The sequence below is a fragment of the Nyctereutes procyonoides genome, unplaced genomic scaffold, assembly GCF_905146905.1.
Source record: "Nyctereutes procyonoides isolate TBG_1078 unplaced genomic scaffold, NYPRO_anot_genome, whole genome shotgun sequence".
Taxonomy (NCBI): domain Eukaryota; kingdom Metazoa; phylum Chordata; class Mammalia; order Carnivora; family Canidae; genus Nyctereutes; species Nyctereutes procyonoides.
In genome coordinates this window covers 4842545-4861259 of record NW_026575129.1, presented here as the reverse complement: position 1 = coordinate 4861259, position 18715 = coordinate 4842545, and the positions used below count along the sequence as shown (strand labels likewise).

Here is an 18715-nt window from a genome sequence, read left to right as displayed (position 1 = left end):
AGAGAGGCAGACATAGGCAGAGGGAGAATCAGGCTCCATGCAGGGAGCCCGACGTGGGACTTGATCCTGGGACTCTAGGATCATGCTCTGGGCCAAAGGCAGGCACCAAACCACTGAGACACCCAGGCGCCCCCATAAACATGTTTCTAAAACTGATTGCAAAAATCAAAATTATAACATCCTCTTAAAACTTTTATAAATTCCATTTTCATTTTATAAACATTTTTTCTGGAAATGAGAGAACTATATTTTAGTTACTATTTAAATAAAAAGCAGTTTCAATTTTTCCTTTACATTTATTCTGACATCAATAGATTTTGAAACAATAAGGTTTTAAGCAGTCTACATAAATTTTATTTTTTTTAAAGATTCATTTATTTGAGAGAGAGAGAGAGCGAGCGAGCGAGCAGGGGAAGGGCAGAAGGAAAAGGAGAGAGATAATCCTCAAGCAGACTCCATCCCAGGACCCTGAGATCATGATCTGAGCTGAAATCAAGAGTTGGATGTTTAATGATGGAGCTACCCAGGTGCTCCCATAAATTTTACTTCTTTTATTTTTAAAGATTTTATTTAGGGACACCTGAGTTGCTCAGTGGTTGAGCATCTGCCTTTGGCTCAGGGAGTGATCCCAGAGTCCTGGGATCGAGTCCCACATCGGGCTTCCTGCAGGGAGCCTGCTTCTCCCTCTGCCTGTGTCTTTGCCTCTTTCTCTCTGTGTCTCTCATGAATAAATAAAACCTTAAAAAAATTATTTATTTATTTGAGACAGAGAGAGCAGAATGAGAGAGAACACAAGCAAGGGGAAGGGAAGAAGGAGAGAGAGAAGCAGGCTTCCCGGAGAAGAGAGCCCAATGCAGGGCTTGATCCCAGGACCCTCAGATCATGACCTGAGCTGAAGGCAGATGTTTAACCAACTGAGCCACCTGGGTGCTCCTAAATTTTACTTTTTAAAAATTCATACTTTACTGGACTACTATACTACTTATAATTCTAAAGATTACTTATTTATTTGGGAGAGAGAAAAAAAGAGCACAAGCAGGGGAATGCAGACAGAGACAAAAACAGGCTCCTCACTGAGCAAAAAGCCTAAAACAGGGCTCCATCACAGGACCCTGGGATAATGACCTGAGCCAAAGGCAGATGTTTAACCAACTGAGCCACCCAGGCACCCCATACTACTTATAATTCTGAATTTCTTCTGAACCTTTAAGGCCTAAATTTGATTCTAAGAAAATTAGCTTTTAGTGAATACTACAGTAGGAGGCTAAGATTCTGGGAGATGGCTGTTGGAGGGGAGAACATTCAGTACCCTCTCTTCACATTTCCATCTTTCTCTTAAAAGATTTTTATTTATTCATGAGATACACAGAGAGAGAGGCAGAGACATAGGCAGAGGGAGAAGCAGGGAGCCCAATATGCGATTTGATCCCAGGACTCCAGGATCATGCCCGGAGCCAAAGGCAGACAATCACTGAACCACTCAAGTGTCCCAAACATTTCCATTTTTCTTAATGGATTCCAGTCCTCCTGCCTATGCTTCTACCACTCAACTCACTTCTTTCAGCCTCCTACTATAAGGAGAGAAATTGATAATCTCATTATTTACTGGTTCATATTTATCTGTGTGCAAGGATACTATTCATTAAAACTAGAGGAAACCAGCCTCCAGCCTCTCTTTCACTCCGCTTCCACGTAGTGAGCTTTTTGTTCATTCTTCTCCCTCTGATATGGAAGCCTTAGATGTTAGGGGATTAATAAACGCTAATGCTAGGCCTTGCAAATTTTATTTTTTTTTTGCAAATTTTAATTTAGATAAAACAGATGCTGTCATTTCTCTCTCTCAAATGCCTTGATCAATATCAGTGCCATGTTAAAACCACAATTCTGAGATCTAGGACCCCCATTTTTGGTAACAAGTAACTTGTAGCTGTGACTCCAAAGTTTGCCTGTCTGCACATCCTAGAGCAGCAGCCAAGGTCCTGTGGGGTTCTGCTCTTCACAGGTGGAACAGGAAGAAAACCTAAACTGATCAATGCATGTCTGCCACCAATGTCTCTTTCTCAAAAAAATTCTGATTTTTTTTTAAGATTTTATTTATTTATTCATGAAAGACACACACACAGGCAGAGACACAGGCAGAGACACAGGCAGAGGGAGAAGCAGACTCCATGGAGAGAGCCCGACATGGGACTCGATCCATGGTCTCCAGGATCACGCCCTGGGCCGCAGGCGGCGCCAAACTGCTGCGCCACCGGTGCTGCCCACAATGTATATATTTCAAAGAACAACATACCATGTTCCTAGCCTGGAACATGTAAAAAAATTATAAATATTACAAAATGACACATCCTTCCCAATTAATTTATTAATACCATGTAATTCTAACTAAAAATAATAGTAGCTGAACTATTGGGACTTAATCAGGATAAGAAGCTTCTGCACAGCAAAGGAAGCAATCAACAAAACTAAAAGGTAGCGTATAGGACGGGAGAAGATATTTACAAGTGACACATCAGATAAAGGGCTAACATCCAAGATCTATAAAGAACTTATCAAACTCCACACCCAAAAAACAAACAATCCAGTCATAAAATGGGCAGAAGATATGAACAGACATTTCTTCAATGTCTCCACAAGAAGACATACACATGGCCAACAAGCTATGTTTGAGAGAGAGAAATGAAAAAATGCTTTACATCACTTGCCATCAGGGAAATACAAATCAAAACACAATGAGATTCCATTTTACACCAGTGAGAATGGCTAAAATTAACAGGATAGGAAACAACAAATGTTGGCAAGGATGTGGATAAAAGAGAATCCTCTTTTTTTTTTTTTTTTAAGATTTTATTTATTTATTCTTGAGAGACACACACAGAGAGGCAGAGACACAGGTAGAGAGGAAAGCAGGCTCCATGCTGGGAGCCGGACATGGGATTTGATCCCGGGTCTCCAGGATCAGGCCCTGGGCTGAAGGCAGCGCTAAGCCACCGAGCCACCCGGGCTGCCCAAAGAGAACCCTCTTGCACTCTTGTTGAGAATGCAAGCTGGTGCAGCCACTCTGGAAACAGAGTGGAGGTTCCTTAAGAAGTTTAAAAATAGAGCTACACTATGACCCAGCAATTACACTAGTGGTTTTTTATCCTAAAGATACGGATGTAGTGAAACGATGGGACACCTGCACCCCAATGTTCATAGCAGCCATGTCCACGATAGCCAAACTGTGGAAGGAGTCACGATGTCCTTCGAAAGATGAATGGATAATCAAGATGTGGTCTATATACACAATGGAATATTACTCAGCCATCAGAAAGGATGAAGATCTACCATTTACACTGACGTGGATGGAATGGGAGGGTATTATGCCGAGTGAAATAAGTCAATTGGAGAAGAACAATTATCATATGGTTTCACTCATGTGCAATATAAGAAATAGTGAAAGCGATCATAAGGGAAGGGGTGGAAACTGAGTGGGGAAAAATTAAGAGACAGGAAGACAAACCATGAGAGACTCCTAACTCTGGGAAACAAAGGGTTGTAGAAGGGGAAGTGGGTGTGGGGATGCAGTGACTGGGAGATGAGCACTAAGGAGGGCACATGATGAGATGAGCACTGGGTGTTACACTATATGTTGGCAAATTAAATTTAGATAAGATTAAAAATCTTTTAAAAAACCAATTCTTTCCTAGGAAAGAACATAAGCTTTGTTTTTATAGAATAGATTTTTTTTTCCCTGAGAAGTTACTTGTAAGTCAAACTTCTGAGTATCATATGTATTTTCCTATTAACTTTGTTTAGAAATTGGGGATGATAAAATAAAAATCGTAATTAAATTAGAATAAACTGTTTAAAATGACATTCTAAGGGAAACTCCAGATAAAATTTTAGTACTTAGTTATTATTTGCATACCAAACAAAATAATTGAGAGGCATAAAATAAGAACTAGTAAAATTTGACTAACAGGTCAACCAGCTACTTTTAACAGAGGTAGTGCAGGGTTCTGGTTCACAGTATGAACTCTCCAGCCAGGCTGGCAGATTTCCTAGAAACTATGTGACAACAAGCAGTCTACTTTTTCCTCTCTACCTCTGTTCCCTCATCTGGAAAATGAAGATGATAGCAATAAGCTACCTCCTCGGGTTGTTATGAGGATTAAATGAATGAACACATTCAGTGCTCTTAGAACAGTGTCTGACACACACTCCTCTCCCTACTTTTTTTTTTTTTTTTTTTTAAGAGAAGAAGTGGAGGTGGTAAGCAGAGGGAGAGGCACAGAATCTTAAGCAGGTGCTACGCCCAGTTCTTAGCCCAATGTGGGGCTTGATTTCACAATCCTGAGATCATGACCTGAGCCAAAATTAAGAGTCTGATGCTTAATCGACTGAGCCACCCAGGTTCTCCTCAAACCACTTTTAATGAAAGTAGCATTTTAGGGACGTCTGGGTGGCTTAGTGGTTGGGCACCTGCCTTCGGCTCAGATCGTGATCCCGGGATCCAGGATCGAGTCCTGCATTGGGATCCCTGCGGGGAGCCTGCTTCTCCCTCTGTGTGTCTGCCTCTCTCTCTCTCTCTCTCTCTCTCTCTGCCTGTGTCTTTCATGAATGAATAAATTCATCTTAAAAAAAAAAAGAGTAGCATTTTAAATTTACCATTCTATTATCACAATGATCACTTACGATAAATCCCTTTATAAAAATAAGCTTAATTTTAGCTTCAAAGAGTTCCTAAGAAAAAATTTAAGCAAACAACTCAATGGGTCTTAGGTCCCTTCTTGAAACATACTAGTTTGCAATTCCATTTTCAATTTAAAGTGTGTTAGTTTAAAAAAAAAAAAAAGTATGTCAGTCAAGCATAGATAATGAAGCTATTGCTATTTTATTTCATTGTTACTCTGTAACAACAAAAAGACTGAAAATGTTTATACAAATACCTCTTCAAGGGATGCCTGGGTGGCTCAGCGGTTGGGCGTCTTTGGGCGTCTGCCTTTGGCTCGGGCGTGATCCTGGGGTCCTAGGATTAAGCCCTGCATCGGGTTCCCTGCATGGAACCTGCTTCTCCCTCTGCCTGTGTCTCTGCCTCCCTCATGAATAGATGAATAAAATCTTAAACAAACAAACAAATACCTCTTGAAATCCAGCTTAATGCCTTTATTGCTTTTTATAACTTCAGTCAGCCATTCCTGTAAAGTATTATCACTATTTGTTTCAGGAGGATGGGCCATGATTGGTTGGCTATATTCTGATCCATCACTTGGAAGAAGAACATCGGCCTCTATCATGTGAGCAGTACCTGTCCAAATAAAAGAACTTAAGTTAATGCTAATAAAACAAGGACTACAGAAGATGTCATGTCCATGAGACTTTTGAGGAAGATAAAAACTGACATTTACTGACTATTAAGTACCAGGTACTGTAGTAGGCCTTTACAGGTTTGTTTCATATATGATCAAGTAAGTGAGAGTTAAATGCCTTTCCATTGATCATCTTAAGCTGTTGTATAATATTTAATTTCTTCCCAGTACATAGCAAAGTGAGTATAAAAGGAAAGATTAATAAGTGTCTGTTGAAGTTTCTGAGAATAAAAATAGTACTTTTATCTTCGCACTCCTCAAATTAGAAACTATAGGTATTTATTGCATATAGTCACACTTTTCCTAAAGTCGTTGCAAAAGCTTTTTTTTTACAAAAGCTTTTTTAAATATATTTTTTATTCTCAAAAAGTCTTAATCTTCAAAAAAAAGTCTTAATCTTTTTTACCGATATATTTTCTTTAATATGAATGTGTTTAAAACCCAAATGCAAAAATGTTGTAACATAAAATTACATAATATATAACAACTTCTGTAAACAACTTTGACTATTCTGAGATCTGGATGTGCTGACAGTGTGATACTGTTATTTTTACATTGTTCCTCCTGTATTTTGTTTTTTTTTTTTTCAATCATAGACATTGTTAAAAATGTAGTTTTACATGTTAATCAAATTGAAACATCTTTATTTATAATGAGTAAGGACAGGCCGGGCTAAGTAGGGAGAGATAGGTAGGGGGTCATGGAATCAGGCTCACAAAACAAAATCCCAAGAATGCTGAGATAAGGGAAACCAGAGATAAGGGAACCAGACCACCCTGCCCCAGGTATGGGTGAAAAAGGTAAAAAAATTTTTTTTAAATCACCTGTGACTATCAAAGAATAACCAGACCCAAAAGGAAGCCATTAAGGATGGTATCAACAGTCCTTACTCTAACCAAGACACCACAAGAATGATAAGGCCACAAACTCCCTGGTCAGTTCTCTTTTTTTTTTTTTAATTTTTATTTATTTATGATAGACACACAGAGAGAGAGAGGCAGAGACACAGGCAGAGGGAGAAGCAGGCTCCATACACCAGGAGCCCAACATGGGATTCGATCCCGGGTCTCCAGGATCACGCCCTGGGCCAAAGGCAGGCGCTAAACCGCTGCGCCCGCCACCCAGGGATCTCTCCCTGGTCAGTTCTAAATAAATTACTGTCAGTGGAGGCCCACATTGGCAACCCTGTTGGGACCTGTGTGACTCCTGAGAGCTTTCTCTGTATTCTTGCTTAATAAACATCTGTTGATCCCTGGGTGGCTCAGTGGTTTAGCGCCTGCCTTCGGCCCAGAACATGATCCTGGAGCCCGGGATCTAGTCCCGCATCAGGCTTACTGCATGGAGCCTGCTTCTCTCTCGTGTCCCTGCCCTACCCCGCCCCCCACCGTCTCTCATGAATAAATAAAATCTTTTAAACAAACAAACTTCTGTTGCTTTACTCACTCTCCTTTGTCTGCGAGATTCATTCTTTGACCCCGTGAGACAAGAACCTAGCTTTCCCACTTCAATAATAGTTATACTAAATTTAAATATTCTAGGACAAATGAGATAAACCAATGAAATATAGCCTTTATGTCTCCAGGAACTTCTCTCCTTTCCTTTGGACTACAAAGAAATTGCAAAACTAACCATGGCTGAAAAAAGGGATTTGTGAAGAGAATTCCCAAATATAAAATTTGGAGCTCTGGTTTTGCCTAACAGAATGTAAAAAGGACATTATCTGAAGACTAAGAAACCTCTGAAAACTTCCAGATCAACATCAGACCATCAGCAATTGGAAATGACTTTCCATTAACAATTTTAAAAATAAAGTTAAAAGTGAGGTATCCATATTTAATTAGATTATTTCTAATATAAGATTTTAGCATCTATTATTATAAATTGTAAATTTTTAACAATTTTTTCCAAATGTATAATTGTTACATAAAGTAAAATTTATTTTCTCTTTCGACTTTGTATCCTAAGATTTTCTAAACGTACCCATGAGTTGCAGTCATTTATCTGTAGCAATCTTTTGATTTTCTATATACACAACTATATTGTCTGAAAGTAGTGTTTTTATTTCTTCCTTTTTTCCATTAAAAAAATTAACATACAATTTACAGACCATAAAATTCAGACTTTTAAAGTATACCATTCAGGCGTTCTTTTTTTTTTTTAATTTTTTTTTTTTATTTATTTATGATAGTCACAGAGAGAGAGAGAGAGAGAGAGAGAGAGAGAGAGACAGGCAGAGAAACAGGCAGAGGGAGGAGCAGGCTCCATGCACCGGGAGCCCGATGTGGGATTCGATCCCGGGTCTCCAGGATCGCGCCCCGGGCCAAAGGCAGGCGCCAAACCGCTGCGCCACCCAGGGATCCCCCATTCAGTGGTTCTTAAAAAATATTCAGGGGCGCCTGGGTGGCTCAGTGGTTGAGCTTCTTCTGCCTTCAGCTTAGGGCATGATCTTGGGGTCCTGGGATCGAGTCCCAAATTGGGTTCCTTGCATGGAGCCTGCTTCTTCTGTCTCCTGTCTCTGCCTCTCTGTGTCTCTCATGAATAAAGAAAATCTTAAAAAAAAAAAATTCAGAAGGCTGTACAACCGCCACCAATACCTAATTCCAGAAAAATTTCATTATTCCAGAAAGAAATCTTGTACCCATTAACATTTACTCCCTATTCTCTACTCCAGCCAGCTCCTGTCATCCACTAACCAACTTTTTCCTGAAGCTTTGCTTTTGCTAAAATTCACTTATTATATGATCACTGTGTGGTTATTATGTGCTAGGCACTGCTTTAGGTTATCAAAGATTCAATATTAAACCAAAGCTCCTCTTTTTGAGGAGCAAAAATAACAAAAAAAATATATCTTTACAATAAAAATGTATTTTGATATACATTATCCAGATACATAATTGAGTAGGATACAAAAGATGCACATATTTTTACAATAAAACTTGGGACTGAGGAATTTTCCTTGTTGTATCAAGTCACTTTGAGCTATGCCCTAGATCTCTCCAATGACACCATTTTAGTCTCCTGTGCTGCTGCATCCAACAGGGGTACTTCAAAGGAAAAGGCTGAAAAAAATACTACAATGTTCATCTATGATGAAGAAATATATATATATACACACACAGCCACACTCAATATATGTATATTATGTCTGTGTGTGTGTATTTTATTTATATATATATATATAATCTCTCTCTCTCTTCTAGCCTAAGCTTAAATACTACCCAAGGCAATTAATTATAAATTGGTATACAATGGCTTCATCCATCCATTCAACAAATATTTATTGAGCTTCTCTTTAATACACTATGAAAGACACAAAAATATTTAAGACATACACTGATCTTAAAAATTTTACTCAAATTGGGACACCTGTGTGGTTCAGCAGTTGAGCATGTGCCTTTGGCTCAGAGCATGATCCCTGAGTTCCTCCAGGAATGAGTCCCTCATTGGGCTCCCTGCAAGGAGTCTGCTTCTCCCTCTGTCTAGGTCTCTGCTTCTCTCTGTGTCTCTCATGAATAAATAAAATCTTTAAAAAACAATTTTTTACTCAAATCACCATAGTATATAAGCAAGTATAATAATATATTGAGACTTTCAAATAGACACAGAAAAGGCAAATCACTTCTGGAAAATAAGAAAATTCTTCCATTATGGAAATCTGTTCATTTTTTAAAGAAAATGAGATCTTTTAATAAAAATATTTATATCAGCCTAGAATTTACACTTTGATCATCTAAGCCTTTGATACCTGCAAATATGCCCAGATTTCAAAGAAGAGTTGAATTAATGTATTATCCAGTGTATATACAAGAAATTATATTGACTTACTTTTCAGTGCTTCATTCACTTGTGCCTTGTGGTTAGCTGCATGATACCAGATGATTTCAGCACCATCTTCTGTTGTGATCTGGTTATTTCTCAGAAAATATTCTAGTATATTTTCACTCCAAGATCCTAAAAAAACATTTATATTAAAAAGAATGGATTGCTTTTATGGGGCAAACATTTTAAAATAACAATGGGCAGAGCGGGCAGCGCAGGTGGCTCAGCGGTTTGGCGCCGCCTTCAGCCCAGGGCGTGATCCTGGAGACCCAGGATCTAGTCCCACGTCGGGCTCCCTGCATGGAGACTGCTTCTCCCTCTGCCTGTGTCTCTGCCTCTGTGTGTGTGTGTGTCATGAATAAATAAATAAAATCTTTAAAAAAAAAAAAACAATGGCCAGAGCATATTGTGGGGGAGAATAATAAAGTAATTAAACTGGGAATAATTGAGAACAAGCATTATGACGTGGGAGGTGTGTGTGTGTGTGTGTGTGTGTGTGTATATGTATATACACACACACACACACAAACATGCTATATATAACTAATAATTAGTAAGCATATAGGGGAGTCTGAAACTCAGAAGCTATGAGGAAGTAAGGAGAAAGAAAAAGATAAGGTACGAAGCAGGTATTTAAAGCAAGATTTTTCACATGATATCCTCCCCAATCCTGGACCATAAATAAGTAAAATGTGTGTGAAGTCCTATTAAAAGCTACATTAAAGCTTTTTAAAGTTTGTGCAACTTGTTTTCTCCATCTGAGGCCCCATTCTATATTATTAACAATTTAGAATCTTAAATGACACATGTAAGTATATTCACCTTTGGATTATGAATCTCAACGTTTATATGAGTGAATAAACTTCTGAATTAGTAATTATAGATTTACCTAGTATGTACAAATATACATAATTCCCTTATCAATCAACTACTTTTTGGCTTACCAGATTTTCTCTTAATTAAGCATTAAAAAATGTGAGTTAATCAAGACTAAAATACTTGAACAGAAGTCTACTCCATACTATGTCATATCCCAATATAACAATGAAAAAAAATTACATAATTCTTGTTTATGCATTTAAAACATTTTAGTGCCTATCAATTGGTTGTAAATTCCTTATGCATGAGATTATATCTTCTGTTAATTATTAACTCTACCTAATAACTGATAAATCTAAAAATAGCCAGCAGAAACTGCTGATAAGACATTGAGAAAAAGTAAATTTTGATTAAAGAATGGAGGGATATACAAAGAGAACTTCTAACCAACATGCATGGAATTTAGCAACCACTCTGAATATTGAGCTACAGAATAAAAGTGAGAGTTAGCTGTAGCATCCACTATAGCCCAGAACACATGGCTCTATTAGCATATGCAACAGTCACAGACCATTCAGACTCAGATGAAAATACATTTTTAAAATATTTGAGTTAGGCATTTAAATTTTTTTAATTATTTTTTTAAAAGATGTATTTATCGGGAAGCCCCGGTGGCACAGCGGTTTGGTGCCGCCTGCAGCCTGGGGTGTGATCCTGGAGACCCAGGATCGGGTCCCACGTCCGGCTCCCTGCATGGAGCCTGCTTCTCCCTCTGCCTGTGTCTCTGCCTCTCTCTCTGTCTCTCATGAATGAATGAATGAATGAATGAATGAATGAATGAATGAATGAATGAAATAAACAAACAAACAGAGAGAGAGGCAGAAGCAGGCTCCCTCTGGGGAGCCGATGCAGGACTTGATCCTGAATCCCAGGATCATGCCCTGAGTCAAAGGCAAATGCTCAACTGCTGAGCCACCCAGGTGTCCTGAGTTAGGCATTTTTATTTTTATTTTTTTTTATTTTTTTCTTTTTTATTTATTTTATGATAGTCACACACACACACACACAGAGAGAGAGAGAGAGAGAGAGAGAGAAGAGAGACAGGCAGAGAGACAGGCAGAGGGAGAAGCAGGCTCCATGCACCGGGAGCCCGATGTGGGATTCGATCCCGGGTCTCCAGGATCGCGCCCTGGGCCAAAGGCAGGCGCCAAACCGCTGCGCCACCCAGGGATCCCCTGAGTTAGGCATTTTTAGAAGGCGCATTAATTATAGGCTAAAACAGAAATGTCCAACAGTGGGAAAATAATTAAAACATAGTATATCTTCATGATAAAATATATGACTGCTATGGCTGTTAAAAAAGTTTTTAAGATATATCAAAAGCCTCACAAAAATGGTGATCACGCATGTAATTACAAAAACACTAAAAGTTAATTGTGCATATTGGATGTCTGTGGCACCTTTCAAAATTTTAGAAGGGCAACTTACAAATTAACAATAAAAAACCCTAATTCCAGCAATTAAAAACATTTGAAGTAAAAAGTTCTCTTTGCCCTAATAATGGGTGTAATTGTTACCTTAGACTTAGTCACAACTGTGTATGAATTTAAGAAGTCTGCAATTACCTGTGACCTAGCATATTATTACTATTTTAGCTAGGCTATAACTGAAAATAGGGCCAAGAGAAAGGCAAAATTGTTTCAATTTTTTAAAAATTAGTGTACTTTTTCAGGAAGCAGTTTTAGACTTACAAAGATATGCCCTCCCCTATTTTTTATATCTTTTTGAGGTAATGAAAATATTTTAAAATGGATTGTGGTGATGCTTACACAACTCTGATATGCTAAAAACCACGATATTATATGCTTTATTTTTTATTTTTAAAGACTTTGTTTATTCATGAGAGACACAGAGAGAAGCAAAGACATAGGCAGAGGGAGAAGCAGGCTCCCTTTGGCAACCCTGATGTGGGACTCCATCCCAGGATCCCAGGATCATGCCCTGAGCTGAAGGCTGATGCTCAATCACTGAGCCATCCAGGCACCCCTATTATATGCTTTAAATAAGTCAATTGTATGGTATGGGAATTATATCTTAATAGTTTTTTAAAAGATAATGGTAAAAAAAATTTACCCTTTGACTCAGAAATTCCACTTTCATAAACTTATCCCATAGACAGATAAGCTCATATATGGGAAATGACACATCTGATACAAGGAGATTTGCTGACATTGTAACAGCATGAGTGAAAAGAAACTAAATATCCATCAACTATGGATTAAATAAATTATGATATATTCATGCAATGGAACATTACGCAGCCATTAAAAAGAAGGAGGCAAATCCATATGTACTGATATAATCTCAAAGATATGTTAAGTGGAAAAAAAGCACAGTGGGAACAATATGAATGGGTACTATGGCAGGAAGAATAATGACCCCCCAAAGATGTCCATGTCCTAATTCCTGTAAACTGTGAATATGTTATATTTCATAGCAAGGGGAATTTAGGAGACAAATAGAATTAAGGTTGCTACTCAGTTGACTTTGGGGTGGGGAAGAGTAGCTTGGATTACACCGGTGGGCCCGGTGAATCACAAGATCCTTATAAGTGAAAAACAGAGGCAGGAGAGTCAGTGTCAGAGTGATGCAATGTGAGGACTGGACCAGCCACTGGTGGTTCTGAACATGGAGGAAGAGACCATGAGCCAAAGAACTCATGCATACGAGAGGATGGAAAAGACAAAAATAGGGATTCTCTCCTAGAGCCCCCAGAAGGAATGCAGTCATGCTGCCACTTTGATTTTAGGTCAGTGAGACTATTTCAGACTTCTGACCCACGGATCTATAAGGTAATAAATTTGTGTTGTTCTAGTAACTAAAAACTAATGCTCTGAAAAAAGTAGTGTGTATATTAAAAAAAGGGGGGGGGGAGAAAACCAAGGAAGATATATAGCATATGGTGGCATGTATACTATGTTCTTAAAAGTTAGGGCTGTTAGTGTCAACCAAGAGAAGAGCCAGAACTGAAATAAAAGCATTTAGTTGGGGTCTGAGAATTGCAATTCAGGGAGGTTTTTTAAAAAAAAAAAAACAAAACAAAACAAAAAACAAAGCAAAAAAAAACAACTCAAAGTCAGGGGCTTTTATTTTTTTATTTTTTAAAAGAATTTATTTATTTATGAGATACAGAGAGAGAGAGAGGCAAGACACAGGCAGAAGGAGAAGCAGGCTCCATGCAGGGAGCTCCATGTGGGACTCGATCCCGAGACTCCAGGATCACGCCCTGGGCTGAAGGCAGGTGCTAAACCACTGAACCACCCGGGGTGCCCAGTCAGGGGCTTTTAAAGACAAACAATGTCTCTATATGTTGTGTACCAAAAATTTTATCTGATGTTGGTAGCAGAAAACTGATCTTAGCCAAGCATGATTGGTAGCTAAGGCTACCACTAAGAAAAAGTCTGTTACTGCAGTAAGTTGCAGGTGTTTGTGCAGAGTCCTTGGAATGTTTGCACTTTGGCCCAGTTCAAAAATTCATGGTTCTACCTGGTGAGAATGTGCATAAGGCCTTCCTCCTTAATAGCCTTCTGGCTCCATTTTAAAACCTCTTAAGATAAGTTAACCCATTTTATTTTACCAGTCACATTAGAAAATATATCAAAAAGTTACTATTGGCATTGTGTGTACTTTCTTTTCCTACTTCGATATACATTTTACAAATGTTCTAAAATGAGCATGTATAATGTTTACAATCAGGAAAACACTTAAGCTGAAAAAAGAATATGTCACCAAACCTGTCTAATGTGACTACTTAGGTTTTTATAAAAGGTACTCTAACCTTCTGGGGGCCCCTGGGTGGCTAAGTCACTTAAACATTAGATTCTTGATTTCAGCTCAAGTCATGATCTCAGGATTCTCAGATCCAGCCCTGGCTTCTCGCTCAGCAGGGTGTCTAATTCTCTCCCTCCCCCACCCCATCACTCTCAAATAAATAAATAAATAAATCCTAAAAAAGAGAGAGAGAGAGAGACTGTCACCTTCTGGAGTAGAACTGCCTGGTTTAAAATACCTCCCAACTCTGGGGACAAGTGAAAGGGACACACTAGATACCAACTTCCAAAAGCTATATAACAAAAAGCTGGAATAATGGTTCGCCACATCCCTTTGTCTTTATTTCTCACTCTCACCCAATTTCAAGAGAAACCAAACTGCCAAAACTATTCTCTATTTGATCTATTGAAATTATAGATCAAGTAAATGTCACTTTCAACCATGACCCCAAGACACAATATTCCTTCCTCCTTAACACTCCTTTCCAAAATCATACTGGAATTACTTGCTATGCACTAAGACAACAAAAGTAAATAAAAAGTATACAGGTTGGGAAAAGAAGATAGAAGTCTTTGTTTACAGATGACATGACTGTTTATGCAAAGAATCTGAAAGAATCAACACAAAACCTCCCAGGATTAATAAGTGATTGTTCCAAGCTTGAAGGATACAAGGTTAATATATAAGTCAATTGTCTTTCTACTTACCAGCAAAAAACAACTGGAATTTGAAATGAAACACACAATATCATTTACATTAGCACCCAAAAAGCCAAAAATACCTAGGTATAAATCTAACAAAATATGTACAAGATCTATAAAAGGACAACCACAAAACTCTGATAAATGAAATCAAAGAACTAGAGACATTCCATGTTCATGGATAGAAAGACTTTATATTGTCAAGATGCCAGTTCTTCCGATTTCATTTACAGATTCAAGCAAACACAATCAAAATCCCACTAAGTTATTTTATAGATATTGAGAAACTAATTCTAAAGTTTATATGGAGGGCACAAAACCCAGACTAGCCAACACAATCCTGAGGGAGAATAACAAAGAGGTGAGACTACCTAACGTTAAGACTTACAAAGCTACAGTAACCAAGGCAGGGCAGTGCTGGTGAAAAAACAGACAAAGAGATCAGTGGAATACAACAGGGAGCCCTCAAGTAAATGCCCTGTAAATAGTCAATTGATCTTTGATAGGGACACCTGGGTGGCTCAGCAGCTGAGCACCTGCCTTTGGCCCAGGGCACGATCCTAGGATCGAGTCCCACATTGGGCTCCCTGCATGGAGCTTGCTTCTTCCTATGCCTGTGTCTCTGCCTTTCTGTGTGTGTGTGTGTGTGTGTGTGTGTGTGTGTGTGTGTGTGTGTGTGTGTGTCTCATGAACAAATAAGTAAATTCTTAAAAAAAAAAAAAAAGATCTTTGACAAAGGAACAAAGGCAATAGAATAAAGACAATCTTTGTTAACAATAATGCTGGAACAAGTGGACATCCACACGGAAAACAATGAATCTGAAACAGACCTTACATCCTTCACAAAAATTAAATGCAAAATCTAAAACTCTTAGAATATAGGAGAAAACCTAGATGACCTCAGATGTGGTGATGACTTTTTTGATAGAGCAGCAAGGCACCATCCAGGAAAGAAAGACTAGGTAAGCTGGACTTCATTAAAATGAAAAAACTTCTACTCTGCAAAAGACAATATCAAGAAAATGAAGAGGCCAGCCACAGACTGGCAGAAAATATTTGCAACAGACACAGCTGATATTGGATACAATATATAAAGAACACTTATAAGCCAACACGAGAAAATAAACAACTTGGATCTTAAAAATGGGCCAATGACTTTATCACCAAATATAAAGAGATGGCAAGTATTTGAAAAAGTGCTGCACATGATATGTCATCAGAGAAACACAGAATGATGAGGCACAACAACCCACCTATTAGAATGGCCAAAATCTGAGACACTGACAACACCAAACGCTGGTGGGAGCAGAGCAACAGGAATTCTCATTTACTGTTGGTGGGAACGCAAAATGCTGCAGCCACTTGAAAAGACAGGCAGTTTCGGGGGCATCCCGGGTGGCTCAGAGGTTTAGGGCCGCCTGCGGCCCAGGGCGGGACCCCGGGGTCACGGGATCCAGTCCCGCGACGGTCTCCCCGCTTTGGAGCCTGCTCTTCCCCCGGCCTCTGTCTCTGCCTCTCTGTGTCTCTAATAAAGAAATAAAATCTTTAAAATAAAAGGCAGTTCCTTCTAAAACTAAACATACCCTTACCATACAATCCAACAATGGTGCTCCTTGATATTCACCCAAAGGAGCTGAAAACTTAAGTCCACAGAAAAGCCTGCGCATGGACGTTTGCAGGGGCTTTACCCCTAAGTGCCAGAAATTAGCAGCAACCACGAGGTCTCTGAATGGGTGAAGAGGTAAATCGACCTTGGCGCATCCAGACAACCGAGCAAGAATATCACCCAGTGCTGAAAGGAGGTGAGCTCTCAGGTCGTGAAGAACCTCGAAGGCACAGGGTTAGGGGGCAGAAGCGCATCTGAAGAGGCTACTGCCGCCTGCACCCGGAGGACATCCTGGAAGAGGCCGAAGAGGTGGGGACGCCGCGCGACCCGCACCTGTCTACACCCGAGGGGCGTACACTATCAGCCGGGCGCCCTAAGGGAGACCAAGCGCTGCGATTCGGGGCCAGTGGGAAACGCTGGGGAAGCGTCCACCTAGGCTACGGGGGGAGTCTCTGGGTCCTCCCGCTCAGGCTTCCTATGAACCCAAAACTACCCTATGAGAGAGGGAAGGGAAGGAAGGGAAGGGAGGGAGGGAGGAAGAAAGAAAAGAAAGAAAAGAAAGAAAAGAAAGAAGGAAGGAAGGAAGGAAGGAAGGAAGGAAGGAAGGAAGAAAGAAGAAAGAAAGAAAGAAAGAAAGAAAGAAAGAAAGAAAGAAAGAAAGAAAAAGAAAGAAAGAATTCCCTTTCGAAAAGAGCCTGATGCCCTTGCCCTTCGCGGCCGCCCCAGCGCCCCCATCCGAGCCTGTGGGCCAAGGTCTGCCACCCACCGGGCCCCGACGGCGGGGTCCGCGCTTACCCGGAACCCCCGCGGCCGCTGTCATGGCGCCGGGCCGTGGGCCGCCGCAGCTGGCCCTCCAGGCGGCTAAAAAGCCGGCAGACCCAACTCCGCCGCCGCCCGCGGCCCCCGCGACCTCCGGGGCGGCGGCTTCCGGGCGGCGGCTTCCGGGCGGCGGTGCGCACGCGCGGGGCGGAGCCCGAGTTGCGGGGCGGAGCCCGAGTTGCGGGGCGGAGCCCGAGTTGCGGGGCGGAGCCCGAGTTGCGGGGCGGAGCTCGCGGGGCGGAGCTCGCGGGGCGGAGCTCGAGTTCCGGAGCGCGCCGTCGGGGGCCGCTTCCGCCGCCCAAGTGTCGCGGGAATTGCTCGGGCGAGAGCGGGCGCGGGGGGCGGTGCAATGTGCTTCCCGGGCTCGGGGGTGTCGTCCCTTTTTTATTTTAGTGACATCCTGAAATGGCAAGGAATCATTTCTCCATAAACCTGACTGTTTCGGGGGTCCATGGGTGGCTCAGCGGCTTAGCGCCGCCTTCGGCCCAGGGCGTGACCCCGGGGTCCCGGGATCGAGTCCTGCCTCGGGCTCCCTGCATGGAGCCCGCTTCTCCCTCTGCCCGGGTCTCTACCTCTCCCTCTTTCTATGAATAAATAAGTAAAAAAAATCTAAAAAAAAAAAAAATTCTTACACTTTATTTTTTTTTTTATTTATTTTTTTCTTACACTTAAAAAAAAAAAAAGTTTGCTGCCTCCGTCTTCCTGCCATTGTTCGCGCAGGAAGCGCGCGATGCTGCTGGATTCTCTCCCCAGTGCCCGGATGGCCACAGCTCCTGACCTGCTTTCCGCAGCCGCGCGGGGCCTAGGGATCTCGGGTCCGGGTTCGAGTCCCGCGTCGGGCTCCCGCGGGGGCCCCGCTTCTCCCTCTGCCTGCGTCCTTGCCTCTCGGTGTCTCCCGTGAATAAATACATGGAATCTCGGGACGCCCGGGTGGCCCAGCGGTTTGGCGCCGTCTTCGGGCTCCTGCGTGGAGCCTGCTTCTCACTCTGCCTGTGTCTCTCATGAATAAGTGGATAAAATTAAACAATATATATATTTAAAGAAAATAAAAATTCCTTTAGAAATTCCCTTTAGGGGATCCCTGGGTGGCGCAGCGGTTTGGCGCCTGTCTTTGGCCCAGGGCACGATCCTGGAGACCCGGGATCGAATCCCACGTCGGGCTCCCGGTGCGTAGAGCCTGCTTCTCCCTCTGCCTGTGTCTCTGCGCCTCTCTCTCTCTGTGACTATCATAAATAAATAAAAATTAAAAAAAAAAAAAAGAAATTCCCTTTATCTCTGCCCCCAGGACACGTGTGGGCAATCATCCCCAAGCACGTGGCCCACCGGTACAGATCTGTAGGGTCTCATGACTCGGGTCTCATTAGACGGTGCTAAGTGGCCTTTTCCCACAACAGCTGTCCCTCGAGGTCCCGGAAACCCGGCTTCCAAAGCTCCTTAGGGAGGACACGCTCCCCAACCCTCCCTCTCCCAGGGGTACAATCAGCCTCCCCTCCCAGGCCCCGCAGCTCTCTCCCTGCCCACGGCTCCCGGCTTTTTCTTTCTTTTTTTTTTTTTTAGATTTTACTTATTTTAAAGATTTTATTTATTTATTCATGAGAGACACAGAGAGGGAGGCAGAGACCCAGGCAGAGGGAGAAGGAGCAGCAGGCTCCATGCCGGGAGCCAGACGTGGGACTCGATCCTGGGACTCCGGGGTCACGCCCTGGGCCAAAGGCGGTGCTAAACCGCTGAGCCCCCCGGGCTGCCCCCCGGGCTCTAATGAAACCACC

General features: G+C 41.4%; 1 protein-coding gene across 2 annotated transcripts in view; it reads right to left on the bottom strand.

Moving 5' to 3' along the window:
• Positions 1-17066, bottom strand: part of FAM151B (family with sequence similarity 151 member B) — a 32181-nt gene extending 15115 nt beyond the window's left edge. For both annotated transcript variants that reach the window (XM_055342293.1, XM_055342292.1), the window contains exons 1-3: positions 16923-17066; positions 9177-9302; positions 5125-5290 (exon numbers count right to left, since the gene is read on the bottom strand). In XM_055342293.1, coding sequence (XP_055198268.1) covers positions 5125-5290; positions 9177-9302; positions 16923-16947 — 317 coding nt within the window. In that variant the 5' untranslated portion in view covers positions 16948-17066. The remainder of the gene's footprint in view (positions 1-5124; positions 5291-9176; positions 9303-16922) is intronic.
• Positions 17067-18715: the final 1649 nt, after the last annotated feature.